Source organism: Oreochromis niloticus, unplaced genomic scaffold (genome assembly GCF_001858045.2).
Source record: "Oreochromis niloticus isolate F11D_XX unplaced genomic scaffold, O_niloticus_UMD_NMBU tig00001191_pilon, whole genome shotgun sequence".
Classification (NCBI taxonomy): domain Eukaryota; kingdom Metazoa; phylum Chordata; class Actinopteri; order Cichliformes; family Cichlidae; genus Oreochromis; species Oreochromis niloticus.
Window position 1 is genome coordinate 18,183 of NW_020327333.1, and position 21,295 is coordinate 39,477.

The 21,295-nt window shown below is 39.3% G+C and overlaps 1 protein-coding gene across 1 annotated transcript in view; it reads right to left on the reverse strand.

Annotated features, from left to right (window-relative positions):
* The window catches only part of LOC102081091 (uncharacterized), a 28,716-nt gene extending 13,897 nt beyond the window's left edge, over positions 1–14,819 (reverse strand). The window contains exons 1-2 of the mRNA XM_025904373.1: positions 14,627–14,819; positions 4,729–4,903 (exon numbers count right to left, since the gene is read on the reverse strand). Of these exons, the coding sequence (XP_025760158.1) occupies positions 4,729–4,903; positions 14,627–14,697 (246 nt within the window). The 5' untranslated portion in view covers positions 14,698–14,819. The remainder of the gene's footprint in view (positions 1–4,728; positions 4,904–14,626) is intronic.
* Positions 14,820–21,295: the final 6,476 nt, after the last annotated feature.

Here is a 21,295-nt window from a genome sequence, read left to right on the forward strand (position 1 = left end):
CTGTCACTCACTTTCTTGCAGTGGCTTTGGTGAATCCAAGATGGTCTTTCTGCTATCTTACAGGCAGTTGGTGTGGTGATAAGCACTTGGTGTGGGCCTTCCCAGCGGGGCGAGCTCCAATTCTTTCTATGGAGAACTCGAATCAGGACCCAATCACCTGGCTTCAACCTGCAAGATACTGGAGAAGATTCAGAAGGCAGTTTATTGTTCAAAACAATATCTTTGTTTTCTAGTAGCTTCGACATCCATTCTGCTAGTGTAGTTTCTCTGATTGATTTATCTAAAGGTTCACTTGTGATTGGCAGTGGAAATGGTCTGCCATGAATGATTTCAAAAGGTGTAAGTTTTTGTGAACCTTGTGTTAATTTCATCCACATTTTTACTAGGCCCATGCACTCTGGCCACGGCCTTCCTGTTTCTTCCATACATTTTCTAAGCCTCTGTTTTATTGTGCCGTTTGTCCTTTCTACTAGGCCGGCACTTTGAGGATGATAAGCACAGTGATATTTGATGCTGAATCCTAGTGCTTCAGAGACTTTGCTGATTACCTCATTGACAAAGTGTGTCCCATTATCTGATCTTATCAGAGTGGGGATGCCATATGTTGGAATAAAATGGTTACATAAGCATTTTGCTACTGAAATGGCATCTGCTTTCTTTACTGGATAGATTTCTGGCCATTTTGAGAATACGTCTATGATCACTAGAGCGTATTTTGAGCCTTGGCATTCATTTAGTTCAATAAAATTCATGTGGATTGTGTGGAAAGGATGAGGTGGTGTGGGAAAATGACCTCTCTTTGGTCTAAGATTCCCTTGTACATTGTGTTTTTGGCAAATCATGCATGTTCTGACAAATTCTTTTGCTGAAGTTTTGAAATTTAGAGTGTAAAAGTGTTTTGGAGATTATATCTCCTATCCCTCCTGTTGACGCATGGAGAGTAACTCCATGTGTCACTAAGGCTGTTGTTTTGTGTAGAGATTTTGGAAGTATTGGTTTTCCTTCACAAATCATCAAGTCATCTCTTAGTTGCGCTCCACATTTCAGCCATTTCCTTTGCTCAGCTGTGGGAGCTGCTTTTTGTTCATCCTTTGTCAGTAAAATTGTTTCCCTTTGTAATTTCATAGTCATTCTTCTGATGTGCTGCACACTTGCAAACTGCTAAATGTCGCATCACATGAGGAGTTTCCTCCCATGTAAATTACTTGTGTTGCATCAATCAAGCAGAAAGCATCTCACAATTTATTGTATTACCAACTAAACTTATTGTCTGGTCACTGCTTGGTCATACCAGACTCTCTCTGTGTCTTTATTTTTCCTTCTCTGTTTTCACAAACGTTTCACCTATTGTCCTGCAAGCTGGAGAGTTAAATGTCAGTAGTGGGTAAATTCAGCAGTTGATAACAAAACTATTAAGTTTTTCCTGTTTTAACACCAATGTGAGATATAGAGGCGCACATATAGTGTGTGCTCTAGTGTAAGCTGCTCTTCATTGCATGTATGTGTGTTAGTACGCTTGCATGCAGGGCCTCTGGGCCTGTCTCACCCAAAAGGGCATTTTCTTAACAGTTGCCTTTCACTCGCGTGTGTTAAGAAAGGCAAATGTGCTTGTAGCAGTTGTGAGATTATTATGCTGTTATATATTACATTATACCTGTAATCAAAATACTGCTGTAGGCCACATCATACTTCTTGTGTAATCAGTATGTAGTTTTAGTTTGCATCACACTTCTGAGTTAAAAGAATGTGAAAATCATTAGATTTATTAGATAGGTTTGTATTATCCTATACTGCTGATTTACTGTGAGTTACACTGTTTCATGACATTTCATACCGCTGAGTTAAAAAGAGTATTGTGTTCAGAGAGCAGAGGCCTGTCTTTTTTTTTTTTTGTGATAGTAAAGAGCCACGGGAGCGTCACCCCCACCCTTGGTGGAAGCAGAAAAACAGGGAGCCAAGGTCATAACTCAGGCTCACAAAGAGTCAGAAAGAATGTGAATACTTAGTTTTGTGGCTGTGGCGCATTTTGTATAGCTTCTTTTCTTTGTTTAGTAGCTTTCTGCCTTCACCTGAGGGTGTGCCCTAAGCATGTGACTTCAGGTCTCCATAATTGGAGTTTATTTAAAGATAAATAAGATGATTTCATATATTGCTCGCAGATCATGCACTAGACGATATGTTGCAGTATTAGCCTGCTTCAACACTTAAATAAAACATCACTCTTTGTTTTATTATTATTGTTATTATTATTATCCTGTCTCAAAACAGAAAATGAAATTGTAGTTGTTCTTGGCTGAGAAACACAAAACCTCTTTTTTTTTTTTTTTTTTTTTTTTTAAACAAGAACCTAAGTTTTAATCTCTCAGCCTTGTCACATAAAACAAAACAGATAACCCAGCTCTCAGCTGGCTCTGGACTTTATCATCATCAAGGACACAAAAAGAAAAAGAAAAAGCTGCTGCCAGAAACAAAGCAGAAGTGTGAGGAAAAAACTGAGCTCACAGACAGCTGCATGTGTGACCTTTAATATGCAGCTTCTGCTCTAAAAAACAAATAAAAATGTGTAACTTGCTCATCAGCTTGGTAGTGTCCACATATTTAATTCATTTTATTCAGCTTCTCAAACCTGTAGCTTTAGCTGTTGTATACAGGGTTTGGCTTATTAGTTGTTAGTATAGGTTTGCTCTTCATCTTAACAAAGTCTCATCTAAGATGACAGGTTTACAAGCAGGTCAAGTGTCTCTATGCACCTGATTAGTGTAGTTATTTCCTTATTTTCTTCATCTCCTATATCATTGTACTGAGTTTGAGCAAACCTTAAGCTTGAATCGGACTACTTTTAACAATCTTCCACCTCACATCATAACTGACTGAGGTGCCTCTTCCTATTAATAGTATGTCATTATTAATGTTATCATTGTATTGTTTTTCCTTTTTTATAACAGCAATAGTATATCACAATATACTATTGTATATTAGTAGTAAAGTAGTGTATTATTTTATATTTTATTATGTATCCATCACAGGTCTGTGTGAACCTGCAGCTTCACACCTTCCCAAGCTGGAGACATTTTCCTTGGCTGAACAATGACACAGCCTTAATATACCTTATGCATCTCTCTTTTTTATTTGATACATTTTGTGTGAATTATCTGGTTTCACGCATTCTATTCATTCAGCTTGGTTGTCTTCCCAATTTTGTTTCATTGCTTTAATTTAAGTTAACCTTAATTTAACCTTTTGTTTATTCCACTTCATTCCTCTTTCCATGCTTTAAAATACAACTCTTGTGTATGCTTTGATTTCTTTTTAGCTTCCTTTTCAGTATTTATTTCTGCTTGGAGGGTTTCTTATAATTTAGTTAATGCATTTTCCCTCCCACGTGGGACATTTAGGTTTTCTTTGGATTTCTCCATCTATATGCACTAATTTGTCCGGCGCCTGGACATTTCTTTTCTAGCCACTGCTCGTCAGCAGTGAGTTTTGTTGCTTTATTACCCATTATTAGTTTATGCTTCTTTTAGCGCTTAGTAATACACACACACACCTGCGGCGCTTTCACTGGCACGAGAACAGAGAGAGGTAGCTGACACGCCCTTCTACTTTCAAGCTATTCTTGAAAGCGGTGTCGACTTTACGTGATAAAACACGACCTTCCTCTCAATTCACCAGTACTTCAGCAACCGACAGTAAACAAATCAGTGGAATAGTTCAGCCTCCTTATTGTGCTGTAGAAATCAACTTATTCCACCAAAAAAGACAATAAAAGACAGACAGTTTTAACGCGCGTTCACGCTACCAGCCTCTTAAGGCGAGCGTAGTGCTTCCAGCCACTGCGGGCGAGCTAGGCCTATTTTACCCTTTCGGGGAGCTACCAATCACTTATGACGAGCTCAATATTTATTTTAGTGCTTCCAACCCTCTGCGGGCGAGCTGACTACCAGTCCTCAAGACGAGCTTAATGCTTCCAGTCTGTCTTGGACGAGTCTTAAGTTTCGTTTTCGTTTTTGCGCAAACCTTTATTATCTCAAAGTAGTCTGTCTTACCTTGGCGCTGGTTTCTTCAGATGCACCTGATCAGCCCCCGACGGTGCGGACCACTTGTAAAACGTTGACCAAGACCCGAATTCACGCTCTTGGGTTTTATCACACACCTAGTGCGTGAGCTGCCGGCAGACTTCAACGTGGGCTTCTCGCACCGACGGGACCTGATGAGGTGCTCTCTGTGAGAGCTGCTTTAAATAGGCTGTCTCATCCGGTTTCGAAGGACCAAGAAATGTCAGGGGAAAATTCCCAAATAGAAGGCTGCCAAAGTAAAACAGAGATACAGTGAGACAATATAATCAATCACATGTACATGGGGTGAGCGTCTCAAGAGACAGTCACACCAGTACTCTTCTTTATTGCAGGTTATATAGGCATGTAGGTTACACAGCAGACGGAGGCAGTCTCCGCCTGTTCTCAGAATATAGATTGCTTAACTGACAAATGCATATCTTACTAAACATTCTGTCCGTACTATACTAAACGTCTGCTTAAGTGGCATTTTCCGTTGCTCTTTGCACAGGAACTTGTCTTCACAGGCATTTGATAAGCATAGGCAAGGTTTCATGTTTTATCAGGGTGAATCATCATTCAGAGTTTACACAATCACAAGCAAAGCATATTTGAATAATAAACAAAATCTTTTCACAGAAGGTTTTTAGGTGACCACTGAATACTGACTTACCTCTGCAAGTGTGAGGCTGTTCCTCCTGCACAGGGCGCTACAAAAATCTGACTCTCCAGGCACAGACAAACAAAAAAGCCCAACAGGGAGAGGTGTTGCATTGTGGAGTCCACACATTAGCAGAGTGCTTCTTGTTCCCACTGACCCATGTGGACAGTGACAGTGGAGAGCTGCCCTGGCAAGGTGAAAAACGTAAATAAAATCTTAAAACCCAAACAGGATTTCCATAAAGACAATCTTGGACTCAGCAATCAAAAATTTATCACAAATTTACAGAACATTGTTGGTTCATCTTTTAATTAAATATATGTTCCTTTATTAGGGACTTTCTGGTCACCAGTCTGTCACAGGACTAACCGAGAAACAGACAGAGTAACAAATCGATTTAAAATTTCTGCAAGCTTGCTACAGCTAAATGCACAATCATGTGTTTCTGCACATACTGTCCACTTCTTAGAAACCTGCAGTTATTTTTTTTTGTCTACTTTAAACAGCCCTAACAAAAGGCTAATGTGGCCTAACCAGATAGTATGGTACCTTCGGTCAAGAATTAGAATCTAGTACGTCTCCTCACCACCTTCATTTTAATGGTCCTGGAGTGTGGGAGTATTTTTCCCACACCTGAATAAAAAACACTGATATTTACGAATAGCTGATTCAGCTGATGCAATCTGATTCACACTTGATTATAAATGGTTCCACAAGGACACACAGACAGACAGGTAGCATTTAAAGTTGAGGACTGCAAATGTTTATTGTTAATCTAAATCACTGATCACTTACAGTATTGTTTTCCATAAACATGACAGTAAGTTTCTAACTTACTCTCAGGTGTAACAGTTGTGCCAGGAGGAAAGAGTGCCAATAATCCTGCATCCTGAGGTTTCTCATGCATGATTAAAGGAGACAGACTTTGTTCAGACATCTAGGATTTTATTTTACATTGACCCTGTGTCAGTATTAGTATCATACAGTTTATACAGGGTGATCGTGGCTCAAGAGTTGGCAGTTCGTCTCGTAATCAGAAGGTTGCCGGTGCGAGCCCCAGCTTGGACAGTCTCAGTCGTTGTGTCCTTGGGCAAGACACTTCACCTACCGCCTACGGGTGATGGCCAGAGGGGCCGATGGCGCGATATGGCAGCCTCGCTTCTGTCAGTCTGCCCCAGGGCAGCTGTGGCTACAACTGTAGCTTGCCTCCACCAGTGTGTGAATATGAGAGTGAATGAATAGTGGAATTGTAAAGCGCTTTGAGGGTCTCGAAAAGCGCTATATAAATGCAATCCATTATTATTATTATAAACAAAGCACTGGAATTCCCACTTATTTCTTTAGATGCATTGAAACTAATCAGGATATTTTCTGTGAATCTATCGCAGAAGCTAATATTTCCTTCCTAACATCTTTTAAATAGTAAACGCTTTACTAAAATATATGCAAATGTTTACACATATGCCCTATGGGCCCATATCAATGGAGCTAATGGTTGTCCACCATAACCCTAACCCATTTGTATGCATCTTCATAAAGATAGGTTTAATTTTTATAAAAGAGACAGACAAAAATATTTATCCATGTATAGTATAGAATTGAGGATAAACATTGTGATGCAATGCGATGTGATGTGGTGGAGGAGTACAAATATCTGGGCACCCATATACACAACCGACTGAATTGGAAGATCAAAACTGAGACTGTATACAAAAAGCGGATGGGCAGGCTGTTTTTGTTAAGGAAGCTTGTGTGTGCACCAAAAAGTTGGAGATGTTCTGTCAGTTGAGGTGAGTGCAGTGCTCTTTGCTGTGGTCTTCTAGGGGAGCTGGATTGGAGCTGGTGAGACAAACACTGGAAAGACTGATCAGGACAGCTAGCTCTGTCTTAGACTGCACTTCTGAAACTGTGGTGGAGAGGAAGTAACTGAAAACAATCGCCATCCATCATGGATATTCCTGGCAACCCACTGCACCAGTGTACTGTACTTCTCTAAAAAAAAAAAAAAAAAGCCTCACAGCAAAAACTGTACAGAAACACCCAGAATAATGAAGAATAAAATAGGAACTCAATAGAGTGAATGCCTCAGCATTCGCACAAATATGATGGTAGTAGGGTACATGCTAATCTGTACTCCAATCTAGAAGGTGTCTGTAATGCACCTGAAAGTCATTTTTCCAACAGCCATAAAAAGAGAGGAAGAAGAACAAGAAGCAGAAGAATGGGAGGCAACTGATCCCAAACCTTAGTTACATGATAATAAAATTGGGTCTTATTGATTTATTTTTTAACTGTCCAAAACAAACAGACTACTTTGTTTAGTAGGATTTGAGATTTTTTTTTTTTTTTGAGTGACATTTCAGTTCTCACTCAATACCAATTGGTGGCAGTAAATGTTTTGCTGTATGCTAACTGCCAATAAATACTAACAAAAAGGAGAAGAGGAACACTCGATTCTAGAGGTAAAAGTTATCAGGCCTTATTCCAGTTTTTTTAAAGGGAGGATTTTAGGGTGGTTTTATGTTTGTTTGTTTTTTGAGCGATGTTTCAGTCAAAAAACTGAATGGAACACTACCGCCACCAACTGGTGTGGAGTACACCAGTTGGTGGCGGTAGTGTTCCATTCAGTTTTTTCCTAACCGCCAATAAAATTGGAAGAAAAAGAACTCTCGCTGGGTGCTTGCGGTTAGGACACAGAAGTGGTAGGGATTCAAGGCCCTAATAAAGCTTTTGAAACTGTTTAGTAGTGATGGTGAGATGAAGCCTCGTGATGAACTGAAGCTTTCCATCCAACTGGTCGACTCGTGGTTTGAAGCATTGTGATGATTCATTTGCTCTACTGCGCCATCAACTGGGAGACTCAAGTGAAACAGGCTCAATGATTATAATAATGTGATGTGTAAACCTCTAAACGGAATAAATAAATTGTTCTCATGGTTATTTATCCCAAATATTGTCTCAGTATGTCTGATACGAAAGAGAAAATGGAAACTATCAGGGCAGAGTTTTGGTATGATTGTGTAACTGTGCAATCATGCGTATGTACATCTGGATAATGACACAAACTAGTGTGTGGCGCTTCACTTTTCAATATACCAAAAGACAGAAATCAGATTATAGGATCTGTGGTGTTGTTTATTTATATTTTGGTACTTATCATTTGTGATATTTATTACTGTGTGCATACCTTATTAGGAGAGATGAGATAAAAAAAAAAAAATGTTGCCAGACAGGGGAAAATCTTCTCCTCCTTGCTGGTTCTATCGAAGAAGAAATGCTCAAGTAACTATAGCTGTGGCCCAAGACGTCGGCTGCATCCTTCGGAGGCTGCATTTGAAGGCCGATTACGTCACAGCCAGGCGACGAAGGCTGTCCCAATTCGTCGACTCCTTCAAATGCGGCCGACAAATGCGTCCTTCATTTCCCCGAACTTAAAGGATGGGTCGGGTGTGTCCTTCGTGGCCCACCATATCCCAGAATTCATAGCGCGGTCCAGCCAATTTCAGTTTCCAACAATGGCGGCCGCTACTAACTTTTAAAATGACTCTTTTTAATCTTTCTGGGTCACAAAATAAACTTTTAACATATTTTCAGGCGAGAAAGTAGCTGTGTAAACTTTAAATATCTTCTTGGTTTATCAAGACATCAGCTGTGTCCCAAAACGTCGGCTGCATCCTTCGGAGGACCCGGCCTTCGCGGTCTACGTGGGCCGGGTCCTTCGAAGACTGAGAAGGCCGGAAGTGCGAGGCTTGTGAAATGGGACGGTCTAGCCTTCACATTTGCGTCACCAGCTGTTCCCGCCCTTACCACTTCTCCCTGCCCTTACCGCTTTCTCCCCCTTGGTGAAATAATGGATATCGTTGAACCTACCCGATGGATTAATAATCTAATAATCTAATAACTTTGATCTCAGCCAAACCGGTTTACTCCGGAACAAATAAAACACCGAAAAAGGAAAACAATTCCATTTTTAAGTTATCAGAGTGACTTATATATCATGTTTAACCTGAGTAGCGAAAAAGCGGGGGTCTGAAAACGATGAAGCCGGGAGTCCGCTGCTCTCGCCGGCTGTGTGACCATTGAACCCCCCGGCTTGCTATCGAGCGGGTGGGTAACAGACGTCTCCGAAAACGTCGGCACACTTTTGCAAATATGCGATGTCTTGATAAACCAAGCAGATATTTCAAGTTTATTTCAAGTTCATTCTCGCCTGAAAATATGTTAAAAGTTTATTTTGTGACCCAGAAAGATTAATAAGAGTAATTTTAAAACTTAGTAGCGGCCGCCATTGTTGGCAGCTGAAATTTGGCTGGGCCGCGCTATGAATTCTGGGATATGGTGGGCCACGAAGGACACACCCGACCCATCCTTCAAATTCGGGGAAATGAAGGACGCATTTGTCGGCCGCATTTGAAGGAGTCGACGAATTGGGACAGCCTTTGTCGCCTGGCTGTGACGTAATCAGCCTTCAAATGCGGCCTCCGGAGGATGCAGCCGACGTTTTGGGACACAGCTATCGCATATTTGCAAAAGTGCGCCGACGTTTTCGGAGACGTCTGTTACCCACCCGCTCGATAGCTAGCCGGGGGTTTCAATGGTCACTCTGACTCTGACAGAACACCGGCTTCATTGTTTTCAGATGAAGCTGGTGTTTCATCTGAAAACTGTCTTTCGCTACTCAGGTTAAACATGATATATAAGTCACTCGGATAACTTAAAAATGTAATTGTTTGGCTTTTTTAGGTGTTTTATTTGTTCCGGAATAAATCGGTTTGGCTGAGATCAAAGTTATTAGATTATTAGATTAAATAAAACTTTATTAATCCATCGGGTGGGTTCCTCCGGGATTTTCACACAGCTCAATAAATGTCAAACAGAAAACTGATTAAACAGAACGTAGGCTGCATCCTCTGGAGGACCCGGCCTTCGCGGTCTATGTGGGCCGGGTCCTTCGAAGACCGAGAAGGCGAGAAGTGCGGGGCTGTGAAATGGGACAGTCTAGCCTTCAGAGTTGCGTCACCGCTGTCTCGGTGGTGTTTAATAAACTCAGCCGTGTGCTCCTTGCTATCTAAAATATAACAGGACACTGGCGTAAATTCTCGACCGTCTCACACTTCTGTTTAATTGGGCTGAGATCAAAGTTATTATCTTAGATTAGATTAAATAAAGCTTTATTAATCCATCGGGTGGGTTCCTCCGGGATTTTTACACAGCTTAATAAACGTCAAAAAGAAAACTGATTAAACAGAACTGTGAGACGGTCGAGGCCTGTGAAATGGGACAGTCTGGCCTTCGTCGCCCTGTTCAAGCTGCCTAGCAACCACGACACAAACCGCGAGAAACGGTTCATACAGCATTGTTTGACAGAAATGAAGGAGAAATTTGTTTTGTTCTTTTGTTTGTTTGTTTATTAGCTTTATTTGATTTGATACGTATCTGAGGCTGAGACTGTAAAAACATGATTGTTTTTACATTGGCTCATTTAATTTCTGTACTGAACAGTCATTTTAAGATTAGCTAGTAAATAACAATTAGCTAATGTTGTTCATGAGAATAAAGTCATCCCACTTTGGTAATGTAAATATAATATGGACAATATTAAAGTTAGTATTATAGTAATCATTATTAGTTATTACAGCAGTGAACTTGAACTCTGTGTCAAATACTGAGCTTCAGTAAAGATTCAAGTTCCACTTATTTATATTTCCTATCACCTTAAATCTTCGCTCGAAGACAAGTATCAGTTTCAGTGTATATATAGATGTATTATAAGAGACAAATATTGTTCTTTTAATATGTTGACATCATTAAATTTGGCTCAATGTGAAAAAATTCAATTTATGAGCTGTGATAACTGTTTCTGCTAAAATGAAGATTAGACTGATATATTAAATATTCCTTTATTGGGTGAGAAAATCATACCATGTCATAACTGCTTTAAGTCATACAGAATAGATATCAGAGCCTTAAACAGGCTGACTTCTGCTAAATGGGTCAAACTGGGCAGAAAGTATACAAACGAATAACATCCTTACAGAATATGATGTAACACTATAGATCAACTTACCTCAAAATACATAAAGCATATAAACAATTACAGCAATATGATACAAAAAACACAGCAGTGCTACTAATCCAAAACACTCAAAGCTTCATTTAACTGAAACAAACATGGACATTTATTTTTAGGCCCATTCTGCTGCTGATACATACTTCAGGTTTCTGAATATTAAACTTGTTACTGCCTTTCATAGTGTTTAACTTGAAGGCCCTGAGTACTTTCTCCCACTCTGAAAACACTTGAATGATAGAATTATTTGAACATTGCCTAATAACACTGATTCAGGACAGACAATTAGTTATTTTAAACTTTTCTAGCAGTCCTTCACAAACAGGGCCGTGCAGAGACGTTTAAAGGGGCAAGTGCTCAAAGCTAAAAAGGGGCACATTGAACCAGGCTGAATAACAACAACAACACACATTCATCAAGAATCTAATATGGGATTGCATCATACTATATCACTGTTGTGAGCAGGCACGTGCAGAGGGGGGGGCGGAAGGGGCTTGAGCACCCGCCCCTTTCCTGATGGGTGCCCAAAGTGCCCTTTTGTTGAGGCAATTTTTAAAAAAAAATTTAATTGTTTTTTTTTAAATGTGTGCGTGCGTGCGGAGTCCTGTCTGTGCCCCTCAACAATAATATTTAACTATTAATCACAATTTGCTAAATAAAAGGATCTGGCTTGCATCAGTCACATGATCACCATTAACCAATGATCGCCCTTGACGGCAGAACGCGCTGGTTACGAGCCGGGAACGAGCTCACAAAGAGCACGCGCATTTTTTGCGGTCCGGAGCTGTAGGAATCTGAAGGCTAGACTGTCCCATTTCACAGCCTCGCACTTCCGGCCTTCTCGGACTTCGAAGGACCCGGCCCATGTAGACCGCGAAAGCCGGGTCCTTCGATGGATGCAGCCGACGTTTTGGGACACAGCTACAACTTACCTCAGACACACAGACTGATGCGACAAAACCAGTAAGTTGGTGTACAGCGTACACTGTAGTGTATAGCACACAGGAGTATTAGCTTATTATGTACACGTTGGTAAGCTGTCTTGTGACAACTGACGAACTGAAACAAATGAGCGTGCTGTGTGTGTAACAGCGCGACAAACATTACCTGTCCTTTTATTAACTGCACAAGTAGTGCTGGTCATAGCTGCTGGCTGACTGGGTAAGGCTGTCATGGATCTGTAGCTCTGTCACCGTTTTAGGGAACATATTTAGTTTTAAAGTAAGTTACAGGGCTTTTCGTGCCTTTCTGGAGGGATTATATTTCACTTAAAACGATCTAATATGCATGTCCACATAATGATAGATTATTATAATGATAATATTTAAAAAACACATGCTGTATTTTAAAGAACATACATTAAGAAACAGATTATATTAGATTTATATTTTAAATAAGACAAAATGCTGATTTTACAGCAGCAAAATTATTGTATCTCTACAGTTTAAAAATGTAATAAGCTTTCTGCCTGCACAGAGTGGATAGTGAAACAAATGGAATCATCATAAATACATTATTTCATATTTATTACTTTTTATCCCTCATTGCTTTATTATTGTAGCTCTAGTAATAAATAATAAGGGAAGGATTCTGGATCAGCACCATGATGGAAACTTGTGCCCACAGTATATGCAGTATTCTGAAGAAGGTCTAAAATGTCACTGTGTGCGTGCATGTGTGTGTTTTATGTATATGGATTTTTTAAATTATTACTCATGATATAACATTGTCCAGACATGGCTGGTAAGGACATGAGGGGGAAACAGTAGCAGCTGTGTGAGGTTACTAAAGGCAGTGAATCCCTCAGCAGCTTGATTACAAAGAGCACAGGTAACATTAACACATGTACCAGTTGTTGGAGAAGTATTCCAGTATAAAAATAATAATAAGCACAACTGGAATGTTTTGCTTCTATAACATTTTTCTGTCATCATTTTATTATAGATTAAGTGTAAGAGTTGTTAAGTGTGGATAATTAAATAATAGTTTATTGCAATAGCAAGTTGTGCCTTGTTCTCAGATGGACAGCAAGTGGAGAGTGATAGATGAGATGAGGAAATAGAAGGAAGAAGAGAGGCAAAGAGTGATTCACAGGCAGAGCCTTGTTTGTTTCTCAGTTTTTTGTTGCCTTATGGTTCCAAGCGCTGTCACCAATCTTTGCATTTTGTTATTATCTCATAACACTTGTTTAATCAGCTGCCATCTCTCCTATGGACTTTTTAATGTCTACAGTCTCAGATTAACACAGCCCTGCCCTCCAGTACTATCAGCAGCAGGAGCAGCAGCAATACAGGCTACGTTTGCTTTGCCTCACAACCAGGGCCGTGCAGAGACGTTTAAAGGGGCAAGTGCTCAAAGCTAAAAAGGGGCACATTGAACCAGGCTGAATAACAACAACAACACACATTCATCAAGAATCTAATATGGGATCGCATCATACTATATCACTGTTGTGAGGCAAAGCAAACGTAGCCTGTATTGCTGCTGCTCCTGCTGCTGATAGTACTGGAGGGCAGGGCTGTGTTAATCTGAGACTGTAGACATTAAAAAGTCCATAGGAGAGATGGCAGCTGATTAAACAAGTGTTATGAGATAATAACAAAATGCAAAGATTGGTGACAGCGCTTGGAACCATAAGGCAACAAAAAACTGAGAAACAAACAAGGCTCTGCCTGTGAATCACTCTTTGCCTCTCTTCTTCCTTCTATTTCCTCATCTCATCTATCACTCTCCACTTGCTGTCCATCTGAGAACAAGGCACAACTTGCTATTGCAATAAACTATTATTTAATTATCCACACTTAACAACTCTTACACTTAATCTATAATAAAATGATGACAGAAAAATGTTATAGAAGCAAAACATTCCAGTTGTGCTTATTATTATTTTTATACTGGAATACTTCTCCAACAACTGGTACATGTGTTAATGTTACCTGTGCTCTTTGTAATCAAGCTGCTGAGGGATTCACTGCCTTTAGTAACCTCACACAGCTGCTACTGTTTCCCCCTCATGTCCTTACCAGCCATGTCTGGACAATGTTATATCATGAGTAATAATTTAAAAAATCCATATACATAAAACACACACATGCACGCACACAGTGACATTTTAGACCTTCTTCAGAATACTGCATATACTGTGGGCACAAGTTTCCATCATGGTGCTGATCCAGAATCCTTCCCTTATTATTTATTACTAGAGCTACAATAATAAAGCAATGAGGGATAAAAAGTAATAAATATGAAATAATGTATTTATGATGATTCCATTTGTTTCACTATCCACTCTGTGCAGGCAGAAAGCTTATTACATTTTTAAACTGTAGAGATACAATAATTTTGCTGCTGTAAAATCAGCATTTTGTCTTATTTAAAATATAAATCTAATATAATCTGTTTCTTAATGTATGTTCTTTAAAATACAGCATGTGTTTTTTTAAATATTATCATTATAATAATCTATCATTATGTGGACATGCATATTAGATCGTTTTAAGTGAAATATAATCCCTCCAGAAAGGCACGAAAAGCCCTGTAACTTACTTTAAAACTAAATATGTTCCCTAAAACGGTGACAGAGCTACAGATCCATGACAGCCTTACCCAGTCAGCCAGCAGCTATGACCAGCGCGACAAACATTACCTGTCCTTTTATTAACTGCACAAGTAGTTGTGCAGTTAATAAAAGGACAGGTAATGTTTGTCGCGCTGTTACACACACAGCACGCTCATTTGTTTCAGTTCGTCAGTTGTCACAAGACAGCTTACCAATGTGTACATAATAAGCTAATACTCCTGTGTGCTATACACTACAGTGTACGCTGTACACCAACTTACTGGTTTTGTCGCATCAGTCTGTGTGTCTGAGGTAAGTTGTAGCTGTGTCCCAAAACGTCGGCTGCATCCATCGAAGGACCCGGCTTTCGCGGTCTACATGGACCGGGTCCTTCGAAGTCCGAGAAGGCCGGAAGTGCGAGGCTGTGAAATGGGACAGTCTAGCCTTCAGATTCCTACAGCTCCGGACCGCAAAAAATGCGCGTGCTCTTTGTGAGCTCGTTCCCGGCTCGTAACCAGCGCGTTCTGCCGTCAAGGGCGATCATTGGTTAATGGTGATCATGTGACTGATGCAAGCCAGATCCTTTTATTTAGCAAATTGTGATTAATAGTTAAATATTATTGTTGAGGGGCACAGACAGGACTCCGCACGCACGCACACATTTAAAAAAAAACAATTAAAAATTTTTTTTAAAATTGCCTCAACAAAAGGGCACTTTGGGCACCCATCAGGAAAGGGGCGGGTGCTCAAGCCCCTTCCGCCCCCCCTCTGCACGTGCCTGTTTGGCAGTGACTTTTATATATCCTTTATTCATCCAGTTAAAAAAAAAAATCTTATTGACATTAGAAATTTATTTTTTAAGAGTAATCTGGCCAAGAGGACAGCAGACAGCGCAACAAATATATCAATTGTACCTACATTATAACCAGAGTTATAAAGATACTTGAACAACACGTAATTATTGTATATATAAAACCCCTTTGTAAACCATGTTCACTGAAGTCTATTTACCAACATACATAAAGATATTACACATATTACACTCGGAAACATTGGAAATCAGTTTTGGCAGGCGAACACTTTTTTGGCACAACGCCGGAAATATTTCAATTATCTGTGTAATTATAGCTAAGTAATTCCTAAATGCGTGTAGATTAAAGGAAATTATTTTACCTGGATATGATTGTCTCTGATGAGCCTAAGGTACAAAACGTGCGGGCGACGACGATAAGGTTTTTCTAGCTCCTAGAGAAATAAAATTGTCCAAACAACGGAGCGACATTTCTGGGTCCATTTTAAAGTTTTCGCGCTGTGGCGCTAGCGATCGGGAAAAACACACAAGGGCGGAGTTGAAGGCTAGGAGGCTGTCCACAGCCCATCTGTTATGTTGGATACTCATTGTTTGTTCAATAAAGTTTCTATGGAGAAAAAAAGGGGGCTGTCCAAGCCGCTCACTTCCTGACTACCCGTCCGTCTAAGGACACTACCTTGTGACGTAGGTAGGTAGTGTCCTTATGAGCATCCTTCCCCTGAATTCGGACACAGCCACTGTCTGGCACAACTTCCTCCCACATCCCTCCCACATTTCCGGTTCACGCGCGTCAAAATATGCAATTTTGACACGCGATGGATTTTTCTTGGACACGCGTTGAGGCAGGGGCGATTTTAGCCCATTTTTGGGGGTGCTTCAGCACCCCCTAAAAATGCTTCAGCACCCCCAAAATGCTTCAGCACCCCCAAAATGAATCAAAGCACCCCCAAAGATTTCTTACTTTTTTTGGACAATATTTGCTGTCTGTGTGACACACTGCTAAAAATATAAAAACCATACAGTACTTGGTTGAGACAACATTTTAACAACAAAAGTATAGATAACACCCCCCCCCCAAAATGGTTTGTTCCAGTTCGGCTCTCCCCTACTCTGGCTCTAGCTCCATTGCTGCCAGAGCGGCAGCAGACGCAGCAGAGCGGTGCCTGGCTTAAAACAGGACATATTAGCTGCATTTAACCTTCAGTTACTCTTTATATAGTTAGGTAGGAGTCATAACATGTTTCTTTTTAGCTGAAAAACATTACACCCAGGTAACCTGCAGTGTTGAAAACATGTTTTCCGACGATGTTTGCTACCCTACAATCGGTCCTGCTCTGTAGTAAAATCAGCGACATTTGACCGTCCTGTTGCTCCCACTGAAATGTATACAGCCAATTTAAAATCTAAAACTTAAAATTGTCCGTAGCCTACTGTTGTTACCACTGTCCTGTTTGAAGTGGATACTAACTAGCTAACTGACTGAATGCCCATAAACCTTAAAACTCCGGTTGTGTGTGTGTGTGTGTTTGTGTACAGAGAGACAGCCAGGTTCATAAGGGATATAAGGAAGTTTTTTCAAAAAAAGGAGCCACATTCAGGTAAAAGTGTAAAATCAAATGATCCGTCAATCAAAAATAATGTTGGATCAGTGTTTCAATATTTATATCTTTTATTAGATGTTCATGTGGTTTGGTTATTTGCCTTTTGGTTGAAAGTAGACTGAGAGTGGACTTTTTGTTAGTGATCTTAATAGTATTTTTTCATATTAATGTAATTTTTCATCTAATTGAATACAATCTATTTGTGTATGATTGTCAGTCCAAAGAGGGAGAGAGGAAAGAGGGGAATGTGAGGAGAAAGTACAAGGTCAGGAAGAACCAGGTAAGAAAACAGACAGGGAACAGTGACAGGCAAAACAGAAACTGTTAAACTGACAAAGAGACAAAACCTGATTTTACCCATACAATCTGGAAGTTGTGTCCTCCCTATATTAAAGCTGCTATACAGAATCTGCAAAACAAACTGGGTTGAAACAATTTTGACCCTCTTTAACAACATTCCAACATAACATTATCATTGATTGGGGAGATTAAAATTAATCATATATTTTTATGTGGTTCAGCCACAACTCTACTAAAACCTCCGCCAGTAATACGTAGGCCAACTTTTGGACCGTCCAGTTGTCTGTATGACTGCCGCAGTACAGTATCAGAAAGTGCCAAACGGTGCCCTGGTGGAGTGAGGAGCTGTAAAGAGAAGCAGAGTGCTCTTTTTATATTCTAAAAGTGTTTTAAGCTGGTTTCAAAGATTCTGTACAGCAGCTTTAAATGTTTTCCAAAAGCACACATACACTAATCAGTGTTTCTCAAACTTTTTACAGTGTGTACCACCTGATAAAAATGTCAAGCTCTCCCAAGTACCACTATGAAAGCATGAAACTCATAAATCTTACAACACAAAATTAGTATTATTAAATCAGTAAAATTAGTATCTGCAGTAAAGATTTTTATTTGTAATAATTTATTCTGTTTTGGGAGTGTTTTTTATGTATCTGTATTATATTATACATACACATTAAAAGTGAATCTCTGTCCAAATGCACTCAGTTTACTTCTTACTCACTATGAGCATCATTCATTATTCTCCCCCAGTAATTAAGGTTAGGATATGTATTTTTTTTTTTTATTCCAATCCATTCTTCTTTTGCAGCATTTAAATAACCTTTATCAGATTTGATGGTTTTGTTACAGACTTTTCAAAAAAAGTGTTTTGCCTTTCTTTCTCAAATGTGGGGATTAAATTGTGTTAAACTGTACAAAACAGTAATGTCATGTTTTGAGACGAGGACCCAGGCACAGAGAGACTTGTTGAATTTAAGAATCATATGATTTAAGAAAGAAATTTGCAGACTTGCACAGAGATGGTAAAATTATGATGACTAATAACGGAGACGAAGACAACAGACGATGAGGACAGGGAGGAACAGGGGTTTAAATGCACCAAGGAGAGAGTCGGAGAGAACTTGGGACAACTGGAGACATTTAAGGATACAGGGACTGACCGAGACAGGGAAGAAGTCTCATTGTGACGTGTAAAATTTATCTTGCCTGGCTGGGCAGCTCTCTGGGTGCTCAGCACCCCCAAAGCTCTGATCCTAGAATCGCCCCTGCGTTGAGGTGCGAATGTGCACGCGTCAAATTAGGGGCGTTTGGGGCGTTTTCGCTCGCGCCTACGATGACCTGGATGACTGAGAACCTTCACAGACACTTCTTTGTAACTTTATCTGGAAGGATAGAATTCATTATATTAAGAGATATTATTATTATTATTATTATAATTATTAAGAGATACCAACTCATATCAACATGATGGAGTAAACTTTCTTGACTTCTCCACAATAAACAATGTGTTTAAAATAAACTGGATTAAACAATTTTTCAGGAACCCAGCTTCAGTTTGGAACTTTATTCCCAACTAGAAAAATTTGCATTTCCTGCGAAAATGCAGTGTGGATGCTTTAAAGCTGAAGCTGTCTGCTGAAACTAGCTGAAAAAGCTGAAAAGTTGCAGAAATTGTAAAAACTTTGCAGAGGCAAAGGAACTTTGCTAAAATGTAGTAACTTAGCAGAACTGTAATATCTTAGAGGAAACATAATACTTGGCAGAAATACAATAGCATAGCAGAACTTAGCAGAAATATTGTAACTTACCAGAAACACGATAACTTCTCAAAAATACCAGAATTTAGGAGAAATAGTATAAGATAACAGAAAGAATATATTTAGCCAAACATTCTTAAACATTACAGAAATACTATGATTTAGAAAAACAGTACAACATAGCAGAAATGCAGTGATTTGCCAGAGACACTGTAATATACTATTAATGTTGAAATTTTGAATAAATACTGTTTTAGCAAAAATACTCCAGTTTAGCACAAATATTATAACATAGCAGAAATACTATTCTATAGCAGAAATGCTATATTTAGAAAGAAAAATATAATATAGTAGAAATACTATGATTTAGCAGAAATCCTACAATATAGCTCAATAACAATGATTTAGAACAGATACTATGATTGAGCAGAATAGTAATAACTTAAGTGAAAATATTGGAAAGGTAAAATGACAAGCTGAATAAAAAGGAACATGGTTAAGTTCGCTCAAAACTAATTTTTGTTCACCTGTGAAAAAATAAAATAAAAATACATTTAGAAAAAAAAACAAATAAGAACAGCCAACAGATATACACAAAATCAAATATGGATACACAAATCACCAAATACACAGAAAATCAAATATGGATACACAAATGTACAGAGAGAGACACACACACAGGGTCTATGCCAGTCAAACAGTCTGAATATATTATATTTTTATCCAACAATGAGATGCTGCCCTAAAAAGGGTCTTTGTGTGTATGTCTTTCTTTCTCTCTCTCTCTCTCTTACACACACACACACACACACACACACACACACACACACACACACACACACACAGCAGCAGCAGCAGCAAGTGAACAGGCGCTGTTAACAGCATGTTTCTAGGTCAGTCAAACAGCTGTGAGCTTCTCAATTTGAATCCACCAATCAGAGAGGCTGTGTACTTTTTCCCGCCAAAACAGGTGCACTAAGTGCAGGCTTTTACACACGCAGCACAGAGACAGGATTTTTCCAGTGTATTTCTCATAGTGAGAATTCCCCTCAAACCAACAGCCATAAATTCCTAACCGTAGGGGCTAAAACAGTCATTCTTACACCGTTTTATTCAGAAGACATGGGGGAATCTTGAAATGTTGACCATTTAAAATAAAAATATGAAATATTAGAGATATATGACATAGATGATTGGTTGGCTTAGAAGCCACGAAGGTCCCAATATGCAAATTTGAATGTGCCAGGCCTCAGATATGATTGGCTGGCTGGGAAGCCATGAAGGCAACAATATGCAAATTTGAATGTGCCAGGCCTCAGATATGATTGGTTGTCTTAGAAGCCATGAATGCCCCAATATGCAAATTTGAATGTGCCAGCCCTCAGATATGATTGGCTGGCTGGGAAGCCGTCCAGGTCCTGATATGTAAATTTGAATATTACAGTCCTTACAAAGGACTGACTCCCTGGTGACCTGGCAGAAATATATAGAAATACAATGATTACCCAGAAATACTGCATTTAGTAGAAATACTATGTTTTAGCACAAATACTATAAAATGGCAGAAATACTATAATTAAGCAAAAATATTATATTAAGTACAAATCCTATAAAATAGCAGAAATAGTATGATTTAGCACAAATGCTGTATTTGGCACAAATCTTATAAAATAGCAGAAATAGTATGATGTAGCAGAAATGCTGTATTTAGCACAAATACTGAAAAGCAGCAGAAATCCTATGACTTAGCACAATAGTAATAACTTAAATAGAAAAATTGGAAAAGCAAAATGAATAGCTGAAAAAAGTCCCACTATCACAAATATGGACACATATGGAAAAACACAAGCACAGAGAGACACACAGGATCAAATTCAGTCAACTAGTCTAAATATATTGAATTTAAATCATACAATAAGATGCTCCCATAAAAACTCTCTCTCGCCCTCTCTTTCTCTCGCTCTCTGTCACACACACACACACACACACACACACACACACACACACACACAGGGAGAGAAAATCAAGTTTCTAGGTCAGTCAAGCAGCCTGGGAGCTGCTAAATTTGAATCCACCAATCAGAGAGGCTGTGTACTTTTTCCCGCCAAAACAGGTGCACCTGTTTTTACACACACACAGCACAGAGACAAGATTTGTGCTGTCTATTTTTCATAGTCAGGATTCCCCTCAAACAAATGGCTATAATTTCCTAACCGTAGGGGCTAGAACAGTCATTCGTACACCGTTTTGTTCAGAAGAGATGGGGGAATCTTACAGTGTTGACAATTTATCATTAAAATATGAATTATTGAAGATATTTGACTTCTAATGCACCATAACTGAGTAGAGGCAAAGCGAAAACTGCCTTGACTTGCCCTCAAACAACGCTTTCTAACTCTAAATCTATTTGGAGTATAGATATCATTCTTTCACCGTAAGTGACAGCAGGCTTTGGTGAACAGTCATGGAAATTTTCAGGTC